At 39.2% G+C, this 20234-nt stretch overlaps 1 protein-coding gene across 10 annotated transcripts in view; it reads right to left on the bottom strand.

Moving 5' to 3' along the window:
• Positions 1-20234, bottom strand: part of sgg (glycogen synthase kinase 3 beta homolog shaggy) — a 78528-nt gene that overhangs the window by 33051 nt on the left and 25243 nt on the right. Inside the window, exon 1 of one of the 10 annotated variants that reach the window (XM_071682550.1) lies at positions 14211-14423. The exons of 5 other annotated variants lie outside the window; for them this stretch is intronic. In XM_071682550.1, the coding sequence (XP_071538651.1) occupies positions 14211-14289 (79 nt within the window). In that variant the 5' untranslated portion in view covers positions 14290-14423. Of the gene's footprint in view, positions 1-13772; positions 14424-20234 lie in introns of those variants that run through there. 4 more of the 10 variants (XM_071682553.1, XM_071682545.1, XM_071682551.1 and 1 more) reach the window with 4 other exon arrangements.

Here is a 20234-nt window from a genome sequence, read left to right as displayed (position 1 = left end):
TTGAAACAGAAATGACAATGGTTGTATCAGCTTACAGGGGGGACCTGAACAAACTCCAAAATTAGATGAATGGATGATGAAATTAAAAGTAAGGGAAAGGTGATGAGGACGGGAGAGTCAAAGATGGCCTGGTGCAAATATTACAAAGCAAGGAATAAATTACAGGAATTAGTTTGGGAATATAGGAATTAGCAAGGGGATGTAAAGAATCAAAGTTTTGGGAATCATACATTTACCATGTTTTCTCCTACAATATTCACAACATCTTTTGACTTTAGAGGTAAGATTTTACAAAGATTTCCATGCCTGTCATGCCAACAGGAAAATATCTTCAGGTGCAGATTAATAAGCAAACTTTCTACAATTTCCCAATCATAAATCACAATGTTTCTCCTATTTCTTTAGTTTAAATTTTCAACAGGATCAATTATGGCTATGAGATATCTTTACACATTTTCAAACTGCAATTTTGCTGGTTTTCAAAACGTTTTTTTCAGGAAACAGCATTCTAGCGAGTTAGTATAAGTGCCTTGAAGAGCATCAGCATCAGAATCACCTCTTTTACCATAGTTCTTAATAGATAAAAGTATTCTAAACAGTACCTACTATCTCCTTTCCCATAAAGGAGTAACTGAAACTTATCTCCATTGAACAGGAGCCTTGACTTATTTCCATCTGTAGCTTTTCAAAGTCTGCAGCGGATGAGACTTCCATACTTTCTCTGGAATCTTCTGCAAAGCATGATGTGATAAAGGAATTTGTGTCTGCATCAGCATCAGATTAGAAAATGAGACACAGCAGAATTGCAAATATAGTAACCTGGAGACCAAATTACCATAAGTAATATGGGAGCCCTGAATCAATACAGCTCTACCACATTACTGCATACATCAGTACAAGCCATACCTGAACTCCATTTTATGACACTTTGGCCACTTGATATTATGTGAGTCGAGGGTAAGGTCTGTTCCACAACAAATGTTACTACTGTGCCCCACATGTTGGAATCTTCCATATTAGTTTACAGCCATGAAAATATTTCCATGAAGATCAACAGCATAAGGCAAGATGACAATGACAAGCCACAGGTTCCCACTTGGGTTAAGACACTGATAAAGTAAAGGCAGACAGCCTAAAACAGTGTGAAAAAAAATAGATGGTAAACTCCATGTAGCTCTCAAACAACAAAAACACAACAAATCACTGTACAAGCTAAATCTCTAAGTTTACAAAGTACTAAGTGAACATGCACTGTGTATAACATTTTCTTGACTGATAATGTTGTGCCAAAGGCAAAAGAAGCGATTCCTATAGAAAGTGTGCATAGGATGCCAGACTTGGGATCCACTACTATGGGTTTTGAGCAGGTGTAGATATATTGAAGCAGAAAGGTTTTACATGATAAGCAGATATAACATGAGTCATTTTGTTCTGTATTTTGTATTCAATCTTGTATTCAAAACCACATTACCAGTTTTTTTTTTTTTTTTTTTTTTGCCGCTGTCTCCTGCGTTTGCGAGGTAGCGCAAGGAAACAGACGAAAGAAATGGCCCAACCCACCCCCATACACATGTATATACATACGTCCACACACGCAAATATACATACCTACACAGCTTTCCATGGTTTACCCCAGACACTTCACATGCCCTGATTCAATCCACTGACAGCACGTCAACCCCGGTATACCACATCGATCCAATTCACTCTATTCCTTGCCCCCCTTTCACCCTCCTGCATGTTCAGGCCCCGATCACACAAAATCTTTTTCACTCCATCCTTCCACCTCCAATTTGGTCTCCCACCTCTCCTCGTTCCCTCCACCCACCACATTACAAGTATGTCCCAATTTTCTTTGAAGTGCTTGAATTGTAAGTGCTTCACTTCAACTTCTTAAAGTAGCCCTTGTTAGCCAACAATCTCTTCTACAGATATCCATATGCATTTTTGCTTATCATTGTTCATATGACATCACAATCATTCAATGATGAACAACTGTGATAAGGAAATCTTCGTATCTCTATTCTTCATTTGGGTAATAGCTCAAAAATGCCAACTAGTACTGTATTAGCTGTCACAAGCTTTACTCAAAACTTTTAAAAAAGGCACGGCTCATCTAAAGTCGAATTTAATCTAGTCCCTTCAAACATCAGATTCTTGCATGCAATATAACAAAAGTTGCCAACAACTTGATGAATCCAACCACCACCACATTTCTGACAATGAATATAAATAAATATAACAAATTATCCCTGCGGATAAGGGAGAAAGAGTACTCCCTACGTGTTCCCTGCATGTCGTAGAAGGCGACTAAAAGGGGAACTCCTCCTCCACTCTCATTTTTGATTTTCCAAAAGAAGGAACAGAGAAGGGGGCCAAGTGACGATATTCCCTCTAAGGCTCAGTTCTCTGTTCTTAACGCTACCTAAATAACGCGGGAAATGCGAATATGTATGAAGGGCGTAAATGGGGAGGTGATAACAAGTAGCGGTGATGTGAGAAGGAGATGGAATGAGTATTTTGAAGGTTTGTTGAATGTGTCTGATGACAGAGTGGCAGATATAGGGTGTTTTGGTCGAGGTGGTGTGCAAAGTGAGAGGGTTAGGGAAAATGATTTGGTAAACAGAGAAGAGGTAGTAAAAGCTTTGCGGAAGATGAAAGCCGGCAAGGCAGCAGGTTTGGATGGTATTGCAGTGGAATTTATTAAGAAAGGGGGTGACTGTATTGTTGACTGGTTGGTAAGGTTATTTAATGTATGTATGACTCATGGTGAGGTGCCTGAGGATTGGCGGAATGCGTGCATAGTGCCATTGTACAAAGGCAAAGGGGATAAGAGTGAGTGCTCAAATTACAGAGGTATAAGTTTGTTGAGTATTCCTGGTAAATTATATGGGAGGGTATTGATTGAGAGGGTGAAGGCATGTACAGAGCATCAGATTGGGGAAGAGCAGTGTGGTTTCAGAAGTGGTAGAGGATGTGTGGATCAGGTGTTTGCTTTGAAGAATGTATGTGAGAAATACTTAGAAAAGCAAATGGATTTGTATGTAGCATTTATGGATCTGGAGAAGGCATATGATAGAGTTGATAGAGATGCTCTGTGGAAGGTATTAAGAATATATGGTGTGGGAGGCAAGTTGTTAGAAGCAGTGAAAAGTTTTTATCGAGGATGTAAGGCATGTGTACGTGTAGGAAGAGAGGAAAGTGATTGGTTCTCAGTGAATGTAGGTTTGCGGCAGGGGTGTGTGATGTCTCCATGGTTGTTTAATTTGTTTATGGATGGGGTTGTAAGGGAGGTAAATGCAAGAGTCCTGGAAAGAGGGGCAAGTATGAAGTCTGTTGGGGATGAGAGAGCTTGGGAAGTGAGTCAGTTGTTGTTCGCTGATGATACAGCGCTAGTGGCTGATTCATGTGAGAAACTGCAGAAGCTGGTGACTGAGTTTGGTAAAGTGTGTGGAAGAAGAAAGTTGAGAGTAAATGTGAATAAGAGCAAGGTTATTAGGTACAGTAGGGGTGAGGGTCAAGTCAATTGGGAGGTGAGTTTGAATGGAGAAAAACTGGAGGAAGTGAAGTGTTTTAGATATCTGGGAGTGGATCTGTCAGCGGATGGAACCATGGAAGCGGAAGTGGATCATAGGGTGGGGGAGGGGGCGAAAATTTTGGGAGCCTTGAAAAATGTGTGGAAGTCGAGAACATTATCTCGGAAAGCAAAAATGGGTATGTTTGAGGGAATAGCGGTTCCAACAATGTTGTATGGTTGCGAGGCGTGGGCTATGGATAGAGATGTGCGCAGGAGGATGGATGTGCTGGAAATGAGATGTTTGAGGACAATGTGTGGTGTGAGGTGGTTTGATCGAGTAAGTAACGTAAGGGTAAGAGAGATGTGTGGAAATAAAAAGAGCGTGGTTGAGAGAGCAGAAGAGGGTGTTTTGAAATGGTTTGGGCACATGGAGAGAATGAGTGAGGAGAGATTGACCAAGAGGATATATGTGTCGGAGGTGGAGGGAACGAGGAGAAGAGGGAGACCAAATTAGAGGTGGAAAGATGGAGTGAAAAAGATTTTGTGTGATCGGGGCCTGAACATGCAGGAGGGTGAAAGGAGGGCAAGAAATAGAGTGAATTGGAGTCATGTGGTATACAGGGGTTGACGTGCTGTCAGTGGATTGAATCAGGGCATGTGAAGCGTCTGGGGTAAATCATGGAAAGCTGTGTAGGTATGTATATTTGCGTGTGTGGACGTGTGTATGTACATGTGTATGGGGGGGGGGGTGGGGCCATTTCTTTTGTCTGTTTCCTTGCGCTACCTCGCAAACGCGGGAGACAGCGACAAAGTATAAAAAAAAAAAAAAAAAAAAATATATATATATATATATATATATATATATATATATATTATACAATATTCTGGAACGTAATATATATATATATATATATATATATATATATATATATATATATATATATATATATATATAGGTTATTAGGTATAGTAGGGTTGAGGGTCAAGTCAATTGGGAGGTAAGTTTGAATGGAGAAAAACTGGAGGAAGTAAAGTGTTTTAGATATCTGGGATTGGATCTGGCAGCGGATGGAACCATGGAAGCAGAAGTGAATCATAGGGTGGGGAGGGGACGAAAATCCTGGGAGCCTTGAAGAATGTGTGTAAAGTCGAGAACATTATCTCGGAAAGCAAAAATGGGTATGTTTGAAGGAATAGTGGTTCCAACAATGCTGTATGGTTGCGAGGCGTGGGCTATGGATAGAGTTGTGCGCAGGAGGGTGGATGTGCTGGAAATGAGATGTTTGAGGACAATGTGTGGTGTGAGGTGGTTTGATCGAGTAAGTAATGTAAGGGTAAGAGAGATGTGTGGAAATAAAAAGAGCGTGGTTGAGAGAGCAGAAGAGGGTGTTTTGAAATGGTTTGGGCACATGGAGAGAATGAGTGAGGATAGATTGACCAAGAGGATATATGTGTCGGAGGTGGAGGGAACGAGGAGAAGTGGGAGACCAAATTGGAGGGGGAAAGATGGAGTGAAAAAGATTTTGTGTGATCGGGGCCTGAACGTGCAAGAGGGTGAAAGGAGGGCAAGGAATAGAGTAAATTGGATCGATGTGGTATACCGGGGTTGACGTGCTGTCAGTGGATTGAATCAGGGCACGTGAAGCGTGGAAAGTTGTGTGGAGCCTGGATGTGGAAAGGGAGCTGTGGTTTCGGGCATTATTGCATGACAGCTAGAGACTGAGTGTGAACGAATGGGGCCTTTGTTGTCTTTTCCTAGTGCTACCTCGCACACATGAGGGGGGAGGGGGATGGTATTCCATGTGTGGCAAGGTGGCGATGGGAATAAATAAAGGCAGAAAGTATGAATTATGTACATGTGTATATATGTATATGTCTGTGTGTGTATATATATGCGTACATTGAGATGTATAGGTACGTATATTTGCGTGTGTGGACGTGTATGTATATACATGTGTATGTGGGTGGGTTGGGCCATTCTTTCGTCTGTTTCCTTGCGCTACCTCGCTAATGCGGGAGACAGCAACAAAGCAAAATAAAAAATATAGAATAAAAAAAAATATATATTTTTATTTTATTTATTTTGCTTTGTCGCTGTCTCCCGCGTTTGCGAGGTAGTGCAAGGAAACAGACGAAAGAAATGGCCCAAACATATTTTTTTCATACATATTTGCCATTTCCCACATAAGTGAAGTAGCATTAACAACAGAGGACTGAGCCTGAGAGAAAATCCTCACTTGCCCCCCTTCTCTGTTCCTTCTTAGAACTTTCCTGTATAAACACTTATTTAGACTTACTCAGCCTCACTTAGCTATAGAGAACCTTATGTTATTCTGGTATTTCACAGTGAAATACCTATGCATATGTCCATCCTAAATGCTTAATCAGCCAATAAATAATGATCTACAGAAAAAGCATACAGGTTTTTTTAAGACACTAACAATGTTTTTCATGCATAAAGTACTGTATGAAAAAAATCTATCCAAAAATGATATGATGGATGAGTTTCTAGCTAACTGGAAAAGCAGAGACCTGATCAGTAGTAGATGAGGATATCTCAATGTTCACTGCCTGCTCAAGACTTCCAAGCTTGTGTTTAAATTTAAATCTTACTTTGGCAACAACACTTTCCTACTAAGCATGAAAAGTGGGAGTTTGGCCAAAGCTATACTGTGACTGCATGTCCATATCATACCATAAAGAAAAATAATAAAAAAATGAATGCATTCCCTTACAAATCTTTAAAGAATTCTCCTTTTTATTTGAGCAAATAGCAAGGCTCAACTTGACATAAAAACTATTTTGTCTCCTTTACAAAAAAAAAATGAAATGAGCTCAAATCATAAGATCAGACATACCTGTTTTTAATTTTCCAAAAAAGGGAACAGAGAAAGGTGCTAAGTGAGGATATTCCCTCTACGGCTCCTACCTCGCTAACATAAGAAATTGCGAATGTATGAAAAAAAAATACAAATCACTTATAAGCTTCCTCCCAATACAGTAGAAACAGGTAACTATACAGACAATTTGTTTGATTTACAATAACTAAAATGCACAGTGATGCTAGCCTTTCTCTTCAATTATTATACTAAAACTCTAAAACTGGTGTACAACAATTTCACAAGATTTTCATAATATTCTGCAGTACTGTATTTCAATTAATACTATGTACACCACATGCTTTTCCATATGTCATAAAATAATAGCTTAAAAATCAGATACTTCCAGTGGTAAACATACATTTAAAAGACCATTGATCCAGTTCCTTTATTACAAAATAACATTTATCAGGATGTGGTCATCACATTTTTCTTATACAGTGATTACCAATGACAATCCTGATCGTAAGTAACTGTCTAAGGACATGCTTCAGTCAAAAAAAGACAAGTCCCAATCTACTTTGTTTATAAACTTTCAAATTACCTGCTTATGAAGAGCACCAACAAAACTACATACATTTCCAACTAGATGGCAACTAAAGCATTACATCAAGAAATAAGACACAAACTATTTCACTTAAGTATACATACACCTAAAGACAAACACCCTGTCCCACATGCACAAAACCACTCCAGTTTGAAAATCCAAAAGGATGATTTTCTAAAAACTGTTTTTTAGTGTCAAGATTTAAATACTCTTAACTCAGACAGAAATTACTTTTCAGATCCATATTCTCACATGGAACACACACTACCTGTGCACACAAAAACCAATAGCTTTTATGGCTAATCTCCACAATGTTACTTAAAGACACATTGAGAATAGAATACTGACACTATATCCCCAGTATGCCAGCACTCTTTTCATTTCTGTTTAAGTCAAAAAACAAAATGTAACTAACTTATAATTCTAAAATAAAATATGAAAGGCACACAAAAAAATAAAGTTCATCATTTTCCATTTTTTTATATTTGCTGAGATGGTTTGGGTAATCCCCTAATCAAGGCTATTTCATTAATGCTATATCTTATATATATATATATATATATCATGTATCATACTTTGTCGCTGTCTCCCGCATCAGCGAGGTAGCGCAAGGAAACAGACGAAAGAATGGCCCAACCCACCCACATACACATGTATATACATACACGTCCACACACCCACATATACATACCTATACATTTCAACGTTTACATATATATATATATATATATACATACACAAACATATACATATATACGCATGTACATATTCATACTTGCTGCCTTTATTCATTCCTGTCGCCAACCCGCCACACATGAAATGACAACCCTCTCCCCCCACATGTGCACAAGACAACAAAGGCCACATTCATTCACACTCAGTCTTTAGCTGTCATGTATAATGCACCGAAACCACAGCTCCCTTTCCACATCCAGGCCCCACAAAACTTTCCAAGGTTTACCCCAGATGCTTCACATGCCCTGGTTCAATCCAATGACAGCACATCAACCCCGGTATACCACATCGTTCCAATTCACTCTATTCCTTGCAAACCTTTCACCCTCCTGCATGTTCAGGTCCCAATCGCTCAAAATCTTTTTCACTCCATCTTTCCACCTCCAATTTGGTCTCCCACTTCCCCTCCTTCCCTCACCTCTGACACACATATATATATATATATCCTCTCTGTCAATCTTTCCTCACTCATTTTCTCCATGTGACCAAACCATTTCAAGATACCCTCTTCTGCTCTCTCAACCACACTTTTTATTACCACACAGCGACAAAGTATAAAAAAAAAAAAAAATATATATATATATATATATATATATATATATATTTTTTTTTTTGCTTTGTCGCTGTCTCCCGCGTTTGCGAGGCAGCGCAAGGAAACAGACGAAAGAAATGGCCCAACCCACCCCCATACACATGTATATACATACACGTCCACACACGCAAATATACATACCTACACAGCTTTCCATGGTTTACCCCAGACGCTTCACATGTCCTGATTCAATCCACTGACAGCACGTCAACCCCGGTATACCACATCGATCCAATTCACTCTATTCCTTGCCCTCCTTTCACCATCCTGCATGTTCAGGCCCCGATCACACAAAATCTTTTTCACTCCATCTTTCCACCTCCAATTTGCTCTCCCACTTCTCCTCGTTCCCTCCACCTCCGACACATATATCCTCTTGGTCAATCTTTCCTCACTCATTCTCTCATTATGCCCAAACCATTTCAAAACACCCTCTTCTGCTCTCTCAACCACGCTCTTTTTATTTCCACACATCTCTCTTACCCTTACGTTACATACTCGATCAAACCACCTCACACCACACATTGTCCTCAAACATCTCATTTCCAGCACATCCACCCTCCTGCGCACAACTCTATCCATAGCCCACGCCTCGCAACCATACAACATTGTTAGAACCACTATTCCTTCAAACATACCCATTATTGCTTTCCGAGATAATGTTCTCGACTTCCACGCATTCTTCAAGGCTCCCAGGATTTTCGCCCCCTCCCCCACCCTATGATCCACTTCCGCTTCCATGGTTCCATCCGCTGCCAGATCCACCCCCAGATATCTAAAACACTTTACTTCCTCCAGTTTTTCTCCATTCAAACTTACCTCCCAATTGACTTGACCCTCAACCCTACTGTACCTAATAACCTTGCTCTTATTCACATTTACTCTTAACTTTCTTCTTTCACACACTTTACCAAACTCAGTCACCAGCTTCTGCAGTTTCTCACATGAATCAGCCACCAGTGCTGTATCATCAGCAAACAACAACTGACTCACTTCCCAAGCTCTCTCATCCACAACAGACTTCATACTTGCCCCTCTTTCCAAAACTCTTGCATTCACCTCCCTAACAACCCCATCCATAAACAAATTAAACAACCATGGAGACATCACACACCCCTGCCGCAAACCTACATTCACTGAGAACCAATCACTTTCCTCTCTTCCTACACGTACACATGCCTTACATCCTCGATAAAAACTTTTCACTGCTTCTAACAACTTGCCTCCCACACCATATATTCTTAATACCTTCCACAGAGCATCTCTATCAACTCTATCATATGCCTTCTCCAGATCCATAAATGCTACATACAAATCCATTTGCTTTTCTAAGTATTTCTCACATACATTCTTCAAAGCAAACACCTGATCCACACATCCTCTACCACTTCTGAAACCACACTGCTCTTCCCCAATCTGATGCTCTGTACATGCCTTCACCCTCTCAATCAATACCCTCCCATATAATTTACCAGGAATACTCAACAAACTTATACCTCTGAAATTTGAGCACTCACTCTTATCCCCTTTGCCTTTGTACAATGGCACTATGCACGCATTCCACCAATCCTCAGGCACCTCACCATGAGTCATACATACATTAAATAACCTTACCAACCAGTCAATAATACAGTCACCCCCTTTTTTAATAAATTCCACTGCAATACCATCCAAACCTGCTGCCTTGCTGGCTTTCATCTTCCGCAAAGCTTTTACTACCTCTTCTCTGTTTACCAAATCATTTTCCCTAACCCTCTCACTTTGCACACCACCTCGACCAAAACACCCTATATCTGCCACTCTATCATCAAACACATTCAACAAACCTTCAAAATACTCACTCCATCTCCTTCTCACATCACCACTACTTGTTATCACCTCCCCATTTGCGCCCTTCACTGAAGTTCCAATTTGCTCCCTTGTCCTAAGCACTTTATTTACCTCCTTCCACAACATCTGTTTATTCTCCCTATATATATATATATATATATATATATATATATATATATATATATATATATATATATAAATGGGTATGTTTGAAGGAATAGTGGTTCCAACAATGTTGTATGGTTGCGAGGCGTGGGCTATGGATAGAGTTGTGCGCAGGAGGATGGATGTGCTGGAAATGAGATGTTTGAGGACAATGTGTGGTGTGAGGTGGTTTGATCGAGTGAGTAACGTAAGGGTAAGAGAGATGTGTGGAAATAAAAAGAGCGTGGTTGAGAGAGCAGAAGAGGGTGTTTTGAAGTGGTTTGGGCACATGGAGAGGATGAGTGAGGAAAGATTGACCAAGAGGATATATGTGTCGGAGGTGGAGGGACGAGGAGAAGAGGGAGACCAAATTGGAGGTGGAAAGATGGAGTGAAAAAGATTTTGTGTGATCGGGGCCTGAACATGCAGGAGGGTGAAAGGAGGGCAAGGAATAGAGTGAATTGGAGCGATGTGGTATACAGGGGTTGACGTGCTGTCAGTGGATTGAATCAAGGCATGTGAAGCGTCTGGGGTAAACCATGGAAAGCTGTGTAGGTATGTATATTTGCGTGTGTGGACGTATGTATATACATGTGTATGGGGGGGGGGTTGGGCCATTTCTTTCGTCTGTTTCCTTGCGCTACCTCGCAAACGCGGGAGACAGCGACAAAGTATAAAAAAAAAAAAAAAAAAAAAAAATATATATACATACATATATAAAACCCTAACCTAAGCAAGATACCCACTTTATTGACCAACCCTTAAAGAAGGATGAACAACAGGGTTGACTGTGAACTGACTGCCACAACCAGGATTAGAACCTATGTGCTCAACCCTAGGTGGCCCGTGAATGCGTCAAAGTCAGTAGTGCTAACCACTACACCACAAAGGTCCATGTTACATTCACATTTCACAACCAATGAATTATCATGTTGTGATAATCTAAGAAAAAGATTCTCATACTTAAGACCATGAATCTACAAATACCAAAATTAGACTTATAAGCCAAAAATAAAACTATTTGAATCAATGGTTAAGTCCTTTCTTAAGATACATGTGCATTATTGCTTTAAGCATTTATGCAACCCGTCAGTAAATATTCTTTTAAACAGCAAAGTCAAGTGTGTATATAATTTCCAGCTTACATTCAACATGAATTACAATATATATAACTTACACTTTAAATTCAAGATTAAAAGTGATGTTGGTGTCCCATGACAAAATACCTCAGTGTATAAAGTGAAAAGAAACACATTGAGTATGGGTCAAATATGTGTAAGAGTGAAACTAGAGGCAGCATGTACCTGATTTACCCCAGTGATGTTGAGAGTATATCAACAATGGCAGACACACTGTAATTCCACCAAACAATAAAACAACCTAGCAATAACATCACATCAATATATCCTTTCCTCTATCCATAATGAAAATTACAAAATCAGCTCTCTAAAAGCTCGGGTGTTGCATGATTACCATTACTATTTTTCTTCAGAGCATTTATTCCATATCTAGAGGAATCTTAATCAATCCAGAATGGAGTACCACTCACATGTTTCGGGTGGCTCTTCCTCCACCTCCCTCTTAGCTAGGGGAAGAATCAAAAGCCTCCTGTTTTATTAACTCTACTACTACCACCGTCTTCCGCCATCCTTTTCCGTATGTCGTGATGCTCCCACACCAACCATCTGTTCAATGGGTAACATTCTCGCTACTGCTCCTGTGGACTGTCCAGGCATGCACCAGCCACTAAGGCTCACTTCGGGTAGATCAGTTAAAACTGACTACATAACCAAAGACTTACTTCTTGCTTATTTCTTAAATACTGTAATCAAGTTGTTGTAGAGGAGGTCACATATAATCAGTAACTTTTAAGGGCAAAGTCTAATCACCAGTGAACACATGAAATGAAACTACATGACAGTGACAAAACATGCTCTTATTTCATGCTAGAAACTTAAATATGTACTTCAGTACAAAATCAAAACAGTTGTCTACATACATTAAATGTTGGACTGACTATATTCTCTTGTTGCATGCTAGAAATCTAAATCCGTATTTCTGCATAAAATCAAAACGACTGTTCTACACACATGCACTAGTGGCATTCTGTTTGACAGTTTACCAACTAGCAAGATTAAACTCAATGTCATGCAAACAATTCTGAAGATTAATTAGTACAACAGACTTTCTGAAAAGATGCTTTTACTTCCACATTAACAAAGCCAATGGTAAAACTATTTCAAATATTAATCCCACAAAATCAAAGGTGAGTGCCATGCATGTCTGAATTTTACTTTCTGAAACCTAATATCATGTGAAGTACCAGGGACTGTGCTATGCACACATCAGAATTTTTTAGGGTTTACACAAACACACACACAAAAAAAGGATATATGATAAAGGAACGACACACAACCAAAACTTTTACAAGGATGATGACTTCTACATTAATAACATTTGGTTTGCAAATTACTCTATGCCAATGCCACATTCCTAAAATAAACACTTATGGTTCAGAGTATAACATAAGCAACATTCCTTTCTTGATACTCTTCACAGGTCATGTCACACTGGCCCAGGTGCTCACATAACATCTCAGTAGTGGAGTGCTTATGAAAGTCACAATGTCTTAGCTCTTTCAGAATCAAGCTAAATGTAGATTCTCCGGCACAAAGCACGCACATGCTAGATATCTCTTATCACCTAATCAAAAACACGTATCAAGAAAAAAGAAGATGTACCATTTCCATTCTAGGTGACATAGATTTACTAGTCCTTTGAAGGAACAACCCATCACCCATAAATAGATTTGCTATTTCTCATATAAATAACATGTAGTATTATGTATCATCTAAAGTCTAAATGGACAAAACATATCAAATGTCCTTTGTCCACATACAAAAATGTAATGATTTACAAGAACTGCATTGCTGTGATAAACTGGACAATGACAGCATGACCTTTTTCAACAAAGTGATACAATAGCCCCTGTATTTACAGGCATAGCTCCCTCTTTTGACCTATCAGAAGGTTGCCCACCCATAAAGGTCCCTAGCAGTACCTGTGCATTTTAGGGTATGGAGACTCTCCCTGTACTTGCATGGTTCCTCCTCCTTTGTCCTCTCCTTCCCTTCTTCCTATCATGTACCCATCTGGACAGAACATGTGAGATCTCCTCTCTTCAGTAGGTCAGCTTTGTTTCCATAACAACATCAGATGCACTTTCCCTTACATGATTCTTAAATTCCAGCACTTAAGCATTCACTAAAAGGTAACATGTCTACTTTGTACAAGACAATGCTTAAGAATTATAGAAAACAAAAAAAAAGGCAATAAATGTAGAGGTAACATGTCTACTTTGTACAAGACAATGCTTGAGAATTCTTGGTATCAAAAAAAGGCAATAAATGTAGTTAAAACACTGGTGTGATAGGCAGGTGCAAAGAAAAGCTGATGAGCATTTATGCAATTCAGAACTTCACTTTCTTATCAATAAAGCTAGAAAAATACAATGTTTAGAATACTCACGCTCCTGGGAAATACTTCTTCTAAACTTCATAAGGAGTTGTTTCATGGTTCAATGACACATACTAATGCGAAACACAGAGACAAACTGGCCGCTACACTGAGCACAAACTAAACAGTATGTGAAATTCAACGATACACTGTAATAAATTTATCCACACACTGATAAAGCAGTGGGTACTTCCACTGTAAACTTGAAGCACTTTACTATGCACACGATCACCAGCAGTATTGCTCAAGACAGTATTAGTGCACTAATCTCCAGTGATTATTCAAAACAATTACACAAGTATTGTAACTACTGGCACTTTAGGTCATAATACAAACTAAAGTAAGTGTGTTTCCTTGCAGAGATTAGTTCCTTTACAATGCCATCCTTATTCTGCCAGGCATCTAATTCACCTAACTAAATCATTCTTGAGATGCAAACTAGAAAGGTACCTCGATAAGATGAACGTTTGCATCCAATCAGGTCCCCACTTTCCCGAGTGGCTACTGCACTGAGCTGAGTCGCAAGCATTACTATCAACCACACAGGTAATGATTCCCCAGTCTCCCCAGTCCAGAAATAGCCTCATGGGATGTGGAGCCAACTGCCAGCATATGTGCAGAGTGCAGTTAAAGTAACCCGTTCACAGGCAAGACTTGGCGCTAGCACTGACCCTCCTCCTCAGTACAGTGCCAAAACTGTGCTTCAACTTGGCACCATCTTGGCCACCCCCACCACTACCCAATCTGTACCTGATGCCAAGCCTTCCTCTGGTTTAAAGGTCTAGACCCATGACCCAAATATACAGGAATTAAAAATGAGCTTCAAATCTAGTAAATATGGAAAAGCTTAATCTATGATAATGCTGTATGTCATCAATCATGATAGGCAAAATCTCTGTAGCAACTGGGTTTGTACAAGTCATCTCGTGCAGCTGCTGATGTAACTCAGTGCTAAACTTAGACTAATGTTGTTGGTTTACCCACTACCCTCAAATACTTCTTCCCTCAGGGCCACAAAAACCAAGTTAGTAGTATCCAGGGATTATGTCAAAAAATTTCAAAGATTAAATCTGAGAGATAAACAACAGTTAACATCAGTGTATCAAATAATCTCCAATGTCACACATCAGTCATAATTGCCAACTAATTCTGTGTAGCACCTAAAAAGTCTGAAAATATCCGACAATGCTCTTTGTGACCTCATTCAAAAACTGGGCAAAAAGACATGTCAGTCGAATTACTTTTAGGATGTTGGCCAACCCAGAAGATGGATTTGGGTCAAACATTCCAAGCACTCTCCATCTGGGTGGCTTCTCAGTCATACAATGGTCTAGCTTAGCCATTCTGGTGCTTTAAAGACCACAAGTGAACTTGCTTTATGGCAAGTAAAAGCTTGTAATATATGTCAATCATGAGATATTTCAGAATAATCAAGGACTGTCATGGAACAAAACAGTCACAGATATACACTGGTATGACACAATTTCTTGAAAATGTACTCAAAACTGAAAGATAGCTAATATCATATAACTGTCTTAGGTTAAAGTCTAATCATTTGACTATGGTTTGGTGGGTCTGCATTAAGGGTACATCATGTCACCATGGCTGTTTAATCCATTCATGGATGGAGTGGTGTACAACATCCTGTAGAGAGAGGAGCAGGTCTACAGGTTGCTAGGGGTGTAGTCCCTACAGTGTTGTATGGGTGCGAGTCTTAAACCCTAAATGCAAAAGAATGGAAGATGGTGATAAAAATGAAATGTCTATGGACAATATGTGGTGTGCAGTGGATTGATCATGTAAGGAATGACAGTATTAGATAGAGAGATGTGGTAGTAAGTAAAGTATGACTGAGGGTGAGCTGAAAGGGCATGAATACATGGAGAATATGAGAGACTGACCAAGAGGATATACAGTAGAGTACTGGCAAAGTATACCAGACCAGTCAGGCTGTGGTGACTGCATAAGCCTGGGGGCTGCAGCTTCCAAGAGCTTGGTAGACCAATGACCAAACTCAGCAGCCAGGGAACAGACCAGCTGAGGTAAAAGACCACCAAAGATTACACAAGGCATAACCCGGTATGTGTCCTATGTGGAGGGGGCAAGGAGGAGAAAACCGATGAGATGGAATGACAGAGCGAAAGAGGCTTTGAATTATAGGGCCTTTACATTCAGGAGAGTGAGAAGTATGTATGGGCGAGAGAGAATTGGAATGCCGTGGTATACAGAGGTTGATATGCTATTAACAGGCTCAACCAGGGAGCAGAGAGTGGCCAGGAGAAACATGTAACAGTCTGTAGTTTGGTTGTGGATGGCAGCCCTGATCTCTATGCATTACATGTGCCAGCTAGAGAGAGGATACAAAAAACGTGACATTTTTGCAAAACACAACCCCATTAATACAAGAAACTGTTATGAGTGAAAAAAAAATGTACCATTATACACAAAATAAACAGAAAATCTTGAAACTGTGGCCACATTCAGACTTACATACATATACAAACGAGACTTCAAAAATGAGATATTTCAATGTACACAGATTCAAAAAATGTCTAAGATTTCAAATAATAGTGACTGGAGTCAAGGAAGATATGAAATAGGTAAATTCAGAAATGTGCATGGCAAACATGAGAATCATGAGCCATGTTCTACAGGCTACTCCACTATCTCCTTTTTCTAATTCATACCAGGTTTGTATTACATTTACCTAATTATTTTTTGTCATCTCACCTTAAGTTGGCCTTAAGCTGTGTTGTACAACCTACTTGGTCAAATATACCCAGTAGGATGCTACCTAGTTGTTCTTTAAAGAAGTCTAAGAGTCTTTCCATTGTGTTTTCATACTTTTCAGCTGATGGCTGAACAGATGTAGGCTCCTAATATTTATGCTATTTTCCATTTTCTGCAGCATCTCTGCTCTCCAGACTTCATTGCACACTCATACCATGCAATCATTCTAGCAAGGAGTTGACCTCGAATGAAAGTTTAGGGGAGGACCACCACTTTCCATGTGTGTAATATGATTTCTCCCTCATGCCTACATTCCAACAAGTAAAATTTCTGAACTCATTCATCCAATCATCAGGGATTTTTAAGGTAAAATGTATTTCAATTTTTCTATATGATTCTCTAAAGTATGTTCTTACCTAATGCATGAATACATAATTATTTAAATATTCCCTATGAATATCAGAGAAAATTCTGCATACTAAAGACATTCAACTTACAATCAATGTTACGGTAAATTGTATTTTTCATAAATCTTTTCTATACAGTTCTCTTTAATAGGTTCTTACACATACATAAAGAGTGGAACATATATCATTGTAAAGTGTATAATTATACCATAATTTCTTGGTGTAATAATTATATAGAGAGCAAGATAAGGAGGGATATATTAACAACTAGCAGTCATTGTCAGAGCAATTAAGCTATCTAAAAAGCACACCATACATGTAAGTAAGGACAAGCTTAAGTTACATATATTTTTTTGTTCCAACATTAATATCTTATAATTGGTAAATGCCACATAAGCATATGAAAAGAAAAAGTGAATACACCTGTGTGTCTGGGTATACCATATACAAAGAGTACTTAAAATGTGTAAAACATGGCATCAGAAGTCAATAAATATACATGTAAATATATTCAATAAAACTTCTGTTATTGGAAATGCTTGGGGGAATCAGCAGTTTCAGATCACAAAATACTGTTTTTTTGAGTTTCATTTCTAATATATCACTTAATTCATAAATTGCCCATCCCTCGCTTAATGCTGGGATTATGTTCAACAAAAACCTTGTACAAGGAGAAAGCGCATATAGCACTAGAAGAATCTCCTATTACCTTTACATGATGTAGCTTCTAACATCGAATAAACTTATCTAGTCATCCTTTTCTTGCTTGAAACTGATATGGCTCAGCTGCACTCCTTCTTTACATAAACACTAATAAACCCTCATTGCTTTAAACTGAGCTGAAGTTTACTAAGGCTGCTTTTCTTCATCTCATGCTCTATGTATAATGAGAGCATTTTCTCCCTCTTCCCCAGAAACTGATTTTTAACCCTTGTTGTTACCTTTGCAGACAGAGAAGTAGTGGACCCCAAACATTTGAATTTTCTCTGTATTCTCCAAGTTGCAGATTGTAAATTCACTCACGCTATAAGCAGCCTACCCACTGACACTCCCTCACCACCATCAGTTCATTGTACGATTTCTAGCTTCATTTCTAAGGTCAGAGAGGTTCTGGAGTAGGATAATATGTTGTTGGACATCTGGATGCCATATCAACAAACACAAGCACAGTGGGTTGCAGAAAATCATATCAACAGGTATACCTGAATAGCACAAGTAGCAAAGGTCTGCACACAACAGTGGTAATTTTAAGGCTGACCTGCTAGCAAAAACATGGTGCTCCACCCAGGACCCACACTTGCTTCTCCCACCAACCCTCTCTGAAATTTTGGGGCACTTAATACTATTATGGCACTCCCTCACCATTATCAGTGCATCATAAAATTTCTAGCTTCATTTCTAAGGTCAGAGAAGTTCTCTGCCATTAAAATACCGATTCTGAGGTAGGAGATGTTGCCAAAAGTTTGGATGCCATATTTATAAACACAAACACAGTGAGTTGTAGGAAAATCACATTAGCAGGTATACCTAAATCGCACAAGATGCACAGATCCACATATAACAGTGGTAACTGCAACGCAGACCTGCTTATGAGAACATGCTTACTTCACCCAACAACCCTCACAAAAATTTTGGCACACTTTTGACCCCAAACAAATCTAAAATAAATTACCCATTTGTGAATATTTTACACAAAAGATATACTAACATATGTAAATAAATAAACTTTACAAAATGCCTTGATTTTCTTCTGCTGCTTGGTAACATCATAAACAGTCGACATGCTGACAATAAAGTTCTTAAAACACATGGTAGGACAAAACAAATTACATACAGCATGTGCAAAGTTTGTGATATTTCACTAAGTACAACAATATTTTTAGATGTACCATATACTGCACAAGAACACTACTGAAAATACATGCCAAATAGCGTAAATACATAAATCTATGTAATGCTTTCTAATAGCAGGTAGGAACCTATGTTCATTACCTCTGTATCCCTAAAGATGTGAATACTCATGACAATACTTGGATCAATGTTTCATTTTTCACATGGTTGTCAGTATATTCCTGGCACTACCTTGCTAAAGCAGGGGATAGTGATGCTGTTTGCCTGTGGGGCGGGGTAGTGACAGGAATGGATGAAGGAAAGCAAGTATGATATGTACATGTGTATGTATGTAATGTCTCCATATGTGGATGTACATGTATGTATATGTTATGTATATGTATTTATATGTGCATATGTGAATAAATAGATAAATATATATAGGGGAGAAAGAATACTTCCCACGTATTCCCTGCATGTCGTAGAAGGCGACTAAAAGGGAAGGGAGCGGGGGGCTGGAAATCCTCCCCTCTCATTTTTTTTTAAATTTTCCAAAAGAAGGAACAGAGAAGGGGGCCATATGAGGATATTCCCTCAAAGGCCCAGTCCTCTGTTCTTAACGCTACCTCGCTAATGCGGGAAATGGCGAATAGTATGAAAAAAAAAAAAATATATATATATATATATATATATATATATATATATATATATATATATATATATATATATATGTGTGTATGTACATGTGTATGGGGGGGGGGTTGGGCCATTTCTTTCGTCTGTTTCCTTGCGCTACCTCGCAAATGCGGGAGACAGCGACAAAGTATAAAAAAAAAAAAAAAAAAAATATATATATATATATATTTTTTGCTTTGTCGCTGTCTCCCGCGTTTGCGAGGTAGCGCAAGGAAACAGACGAAAGAAATGGCCCAACCCACCCCCATACACATGTATATACATACGTCCACACACGCAAATATACATACCTACACAGCTTTCCATGTTGCACCCCAGACGCTTCACATGCCCTGATTCAATCCACTGACAGCACGTCAACCCCAGTATACCACATCGATCCAATTCACTCTATTCCTTGCCCTCCTTTCACCCTCCTGCATGTTCAGGCCCCGATCACACAAAATCTTTTTCACTCCATCTTTCCACCTCCAATTTGCTCTCCCACTTCTCCTCGTTCCCTCCACCTCCGACACATATATCCTCTTGGTCAATCTTTCCTCACTCATTCTCTCCATGTGCCCAAACCATTTCAAAACACCCTCTTCTGCTCTCTCAACCACGCTCTTTTCATTTCCACACATCTCTCTTACCCTTACGTTACTTACTTGATCAAACCGCCTCACACCACACATTGTCCTCAAACATCTCATTTCCAGCACATCCATCCTCCTGCGCACAACTCTATCCATAGCCCACGCCTCGCAACCATACAACATTGTTGGAACCACTATTCCTTCAAACATACCCATTTTTGCTTTCCGAGATAATG

This window comes from Panulirus ornatus, chromosome 34, assembly GCF_036320965.1.
Source record: "Panulirus ornatus isolate Po-2019 chromosome 34, ASM3632096v1, whole genome shotgun sequence".
NCBI classification, from domain to species: Eukaryota; Metazoa; Arthropoda; class Malacostraca; order Decapoda; family Palinuridae; genus Panulirus; species Panulirus ornatus.
Note: the sequence above shows the minus strand (reverse complement) of the source record. Positions and strands in the feature narration are given on the sequence as shown.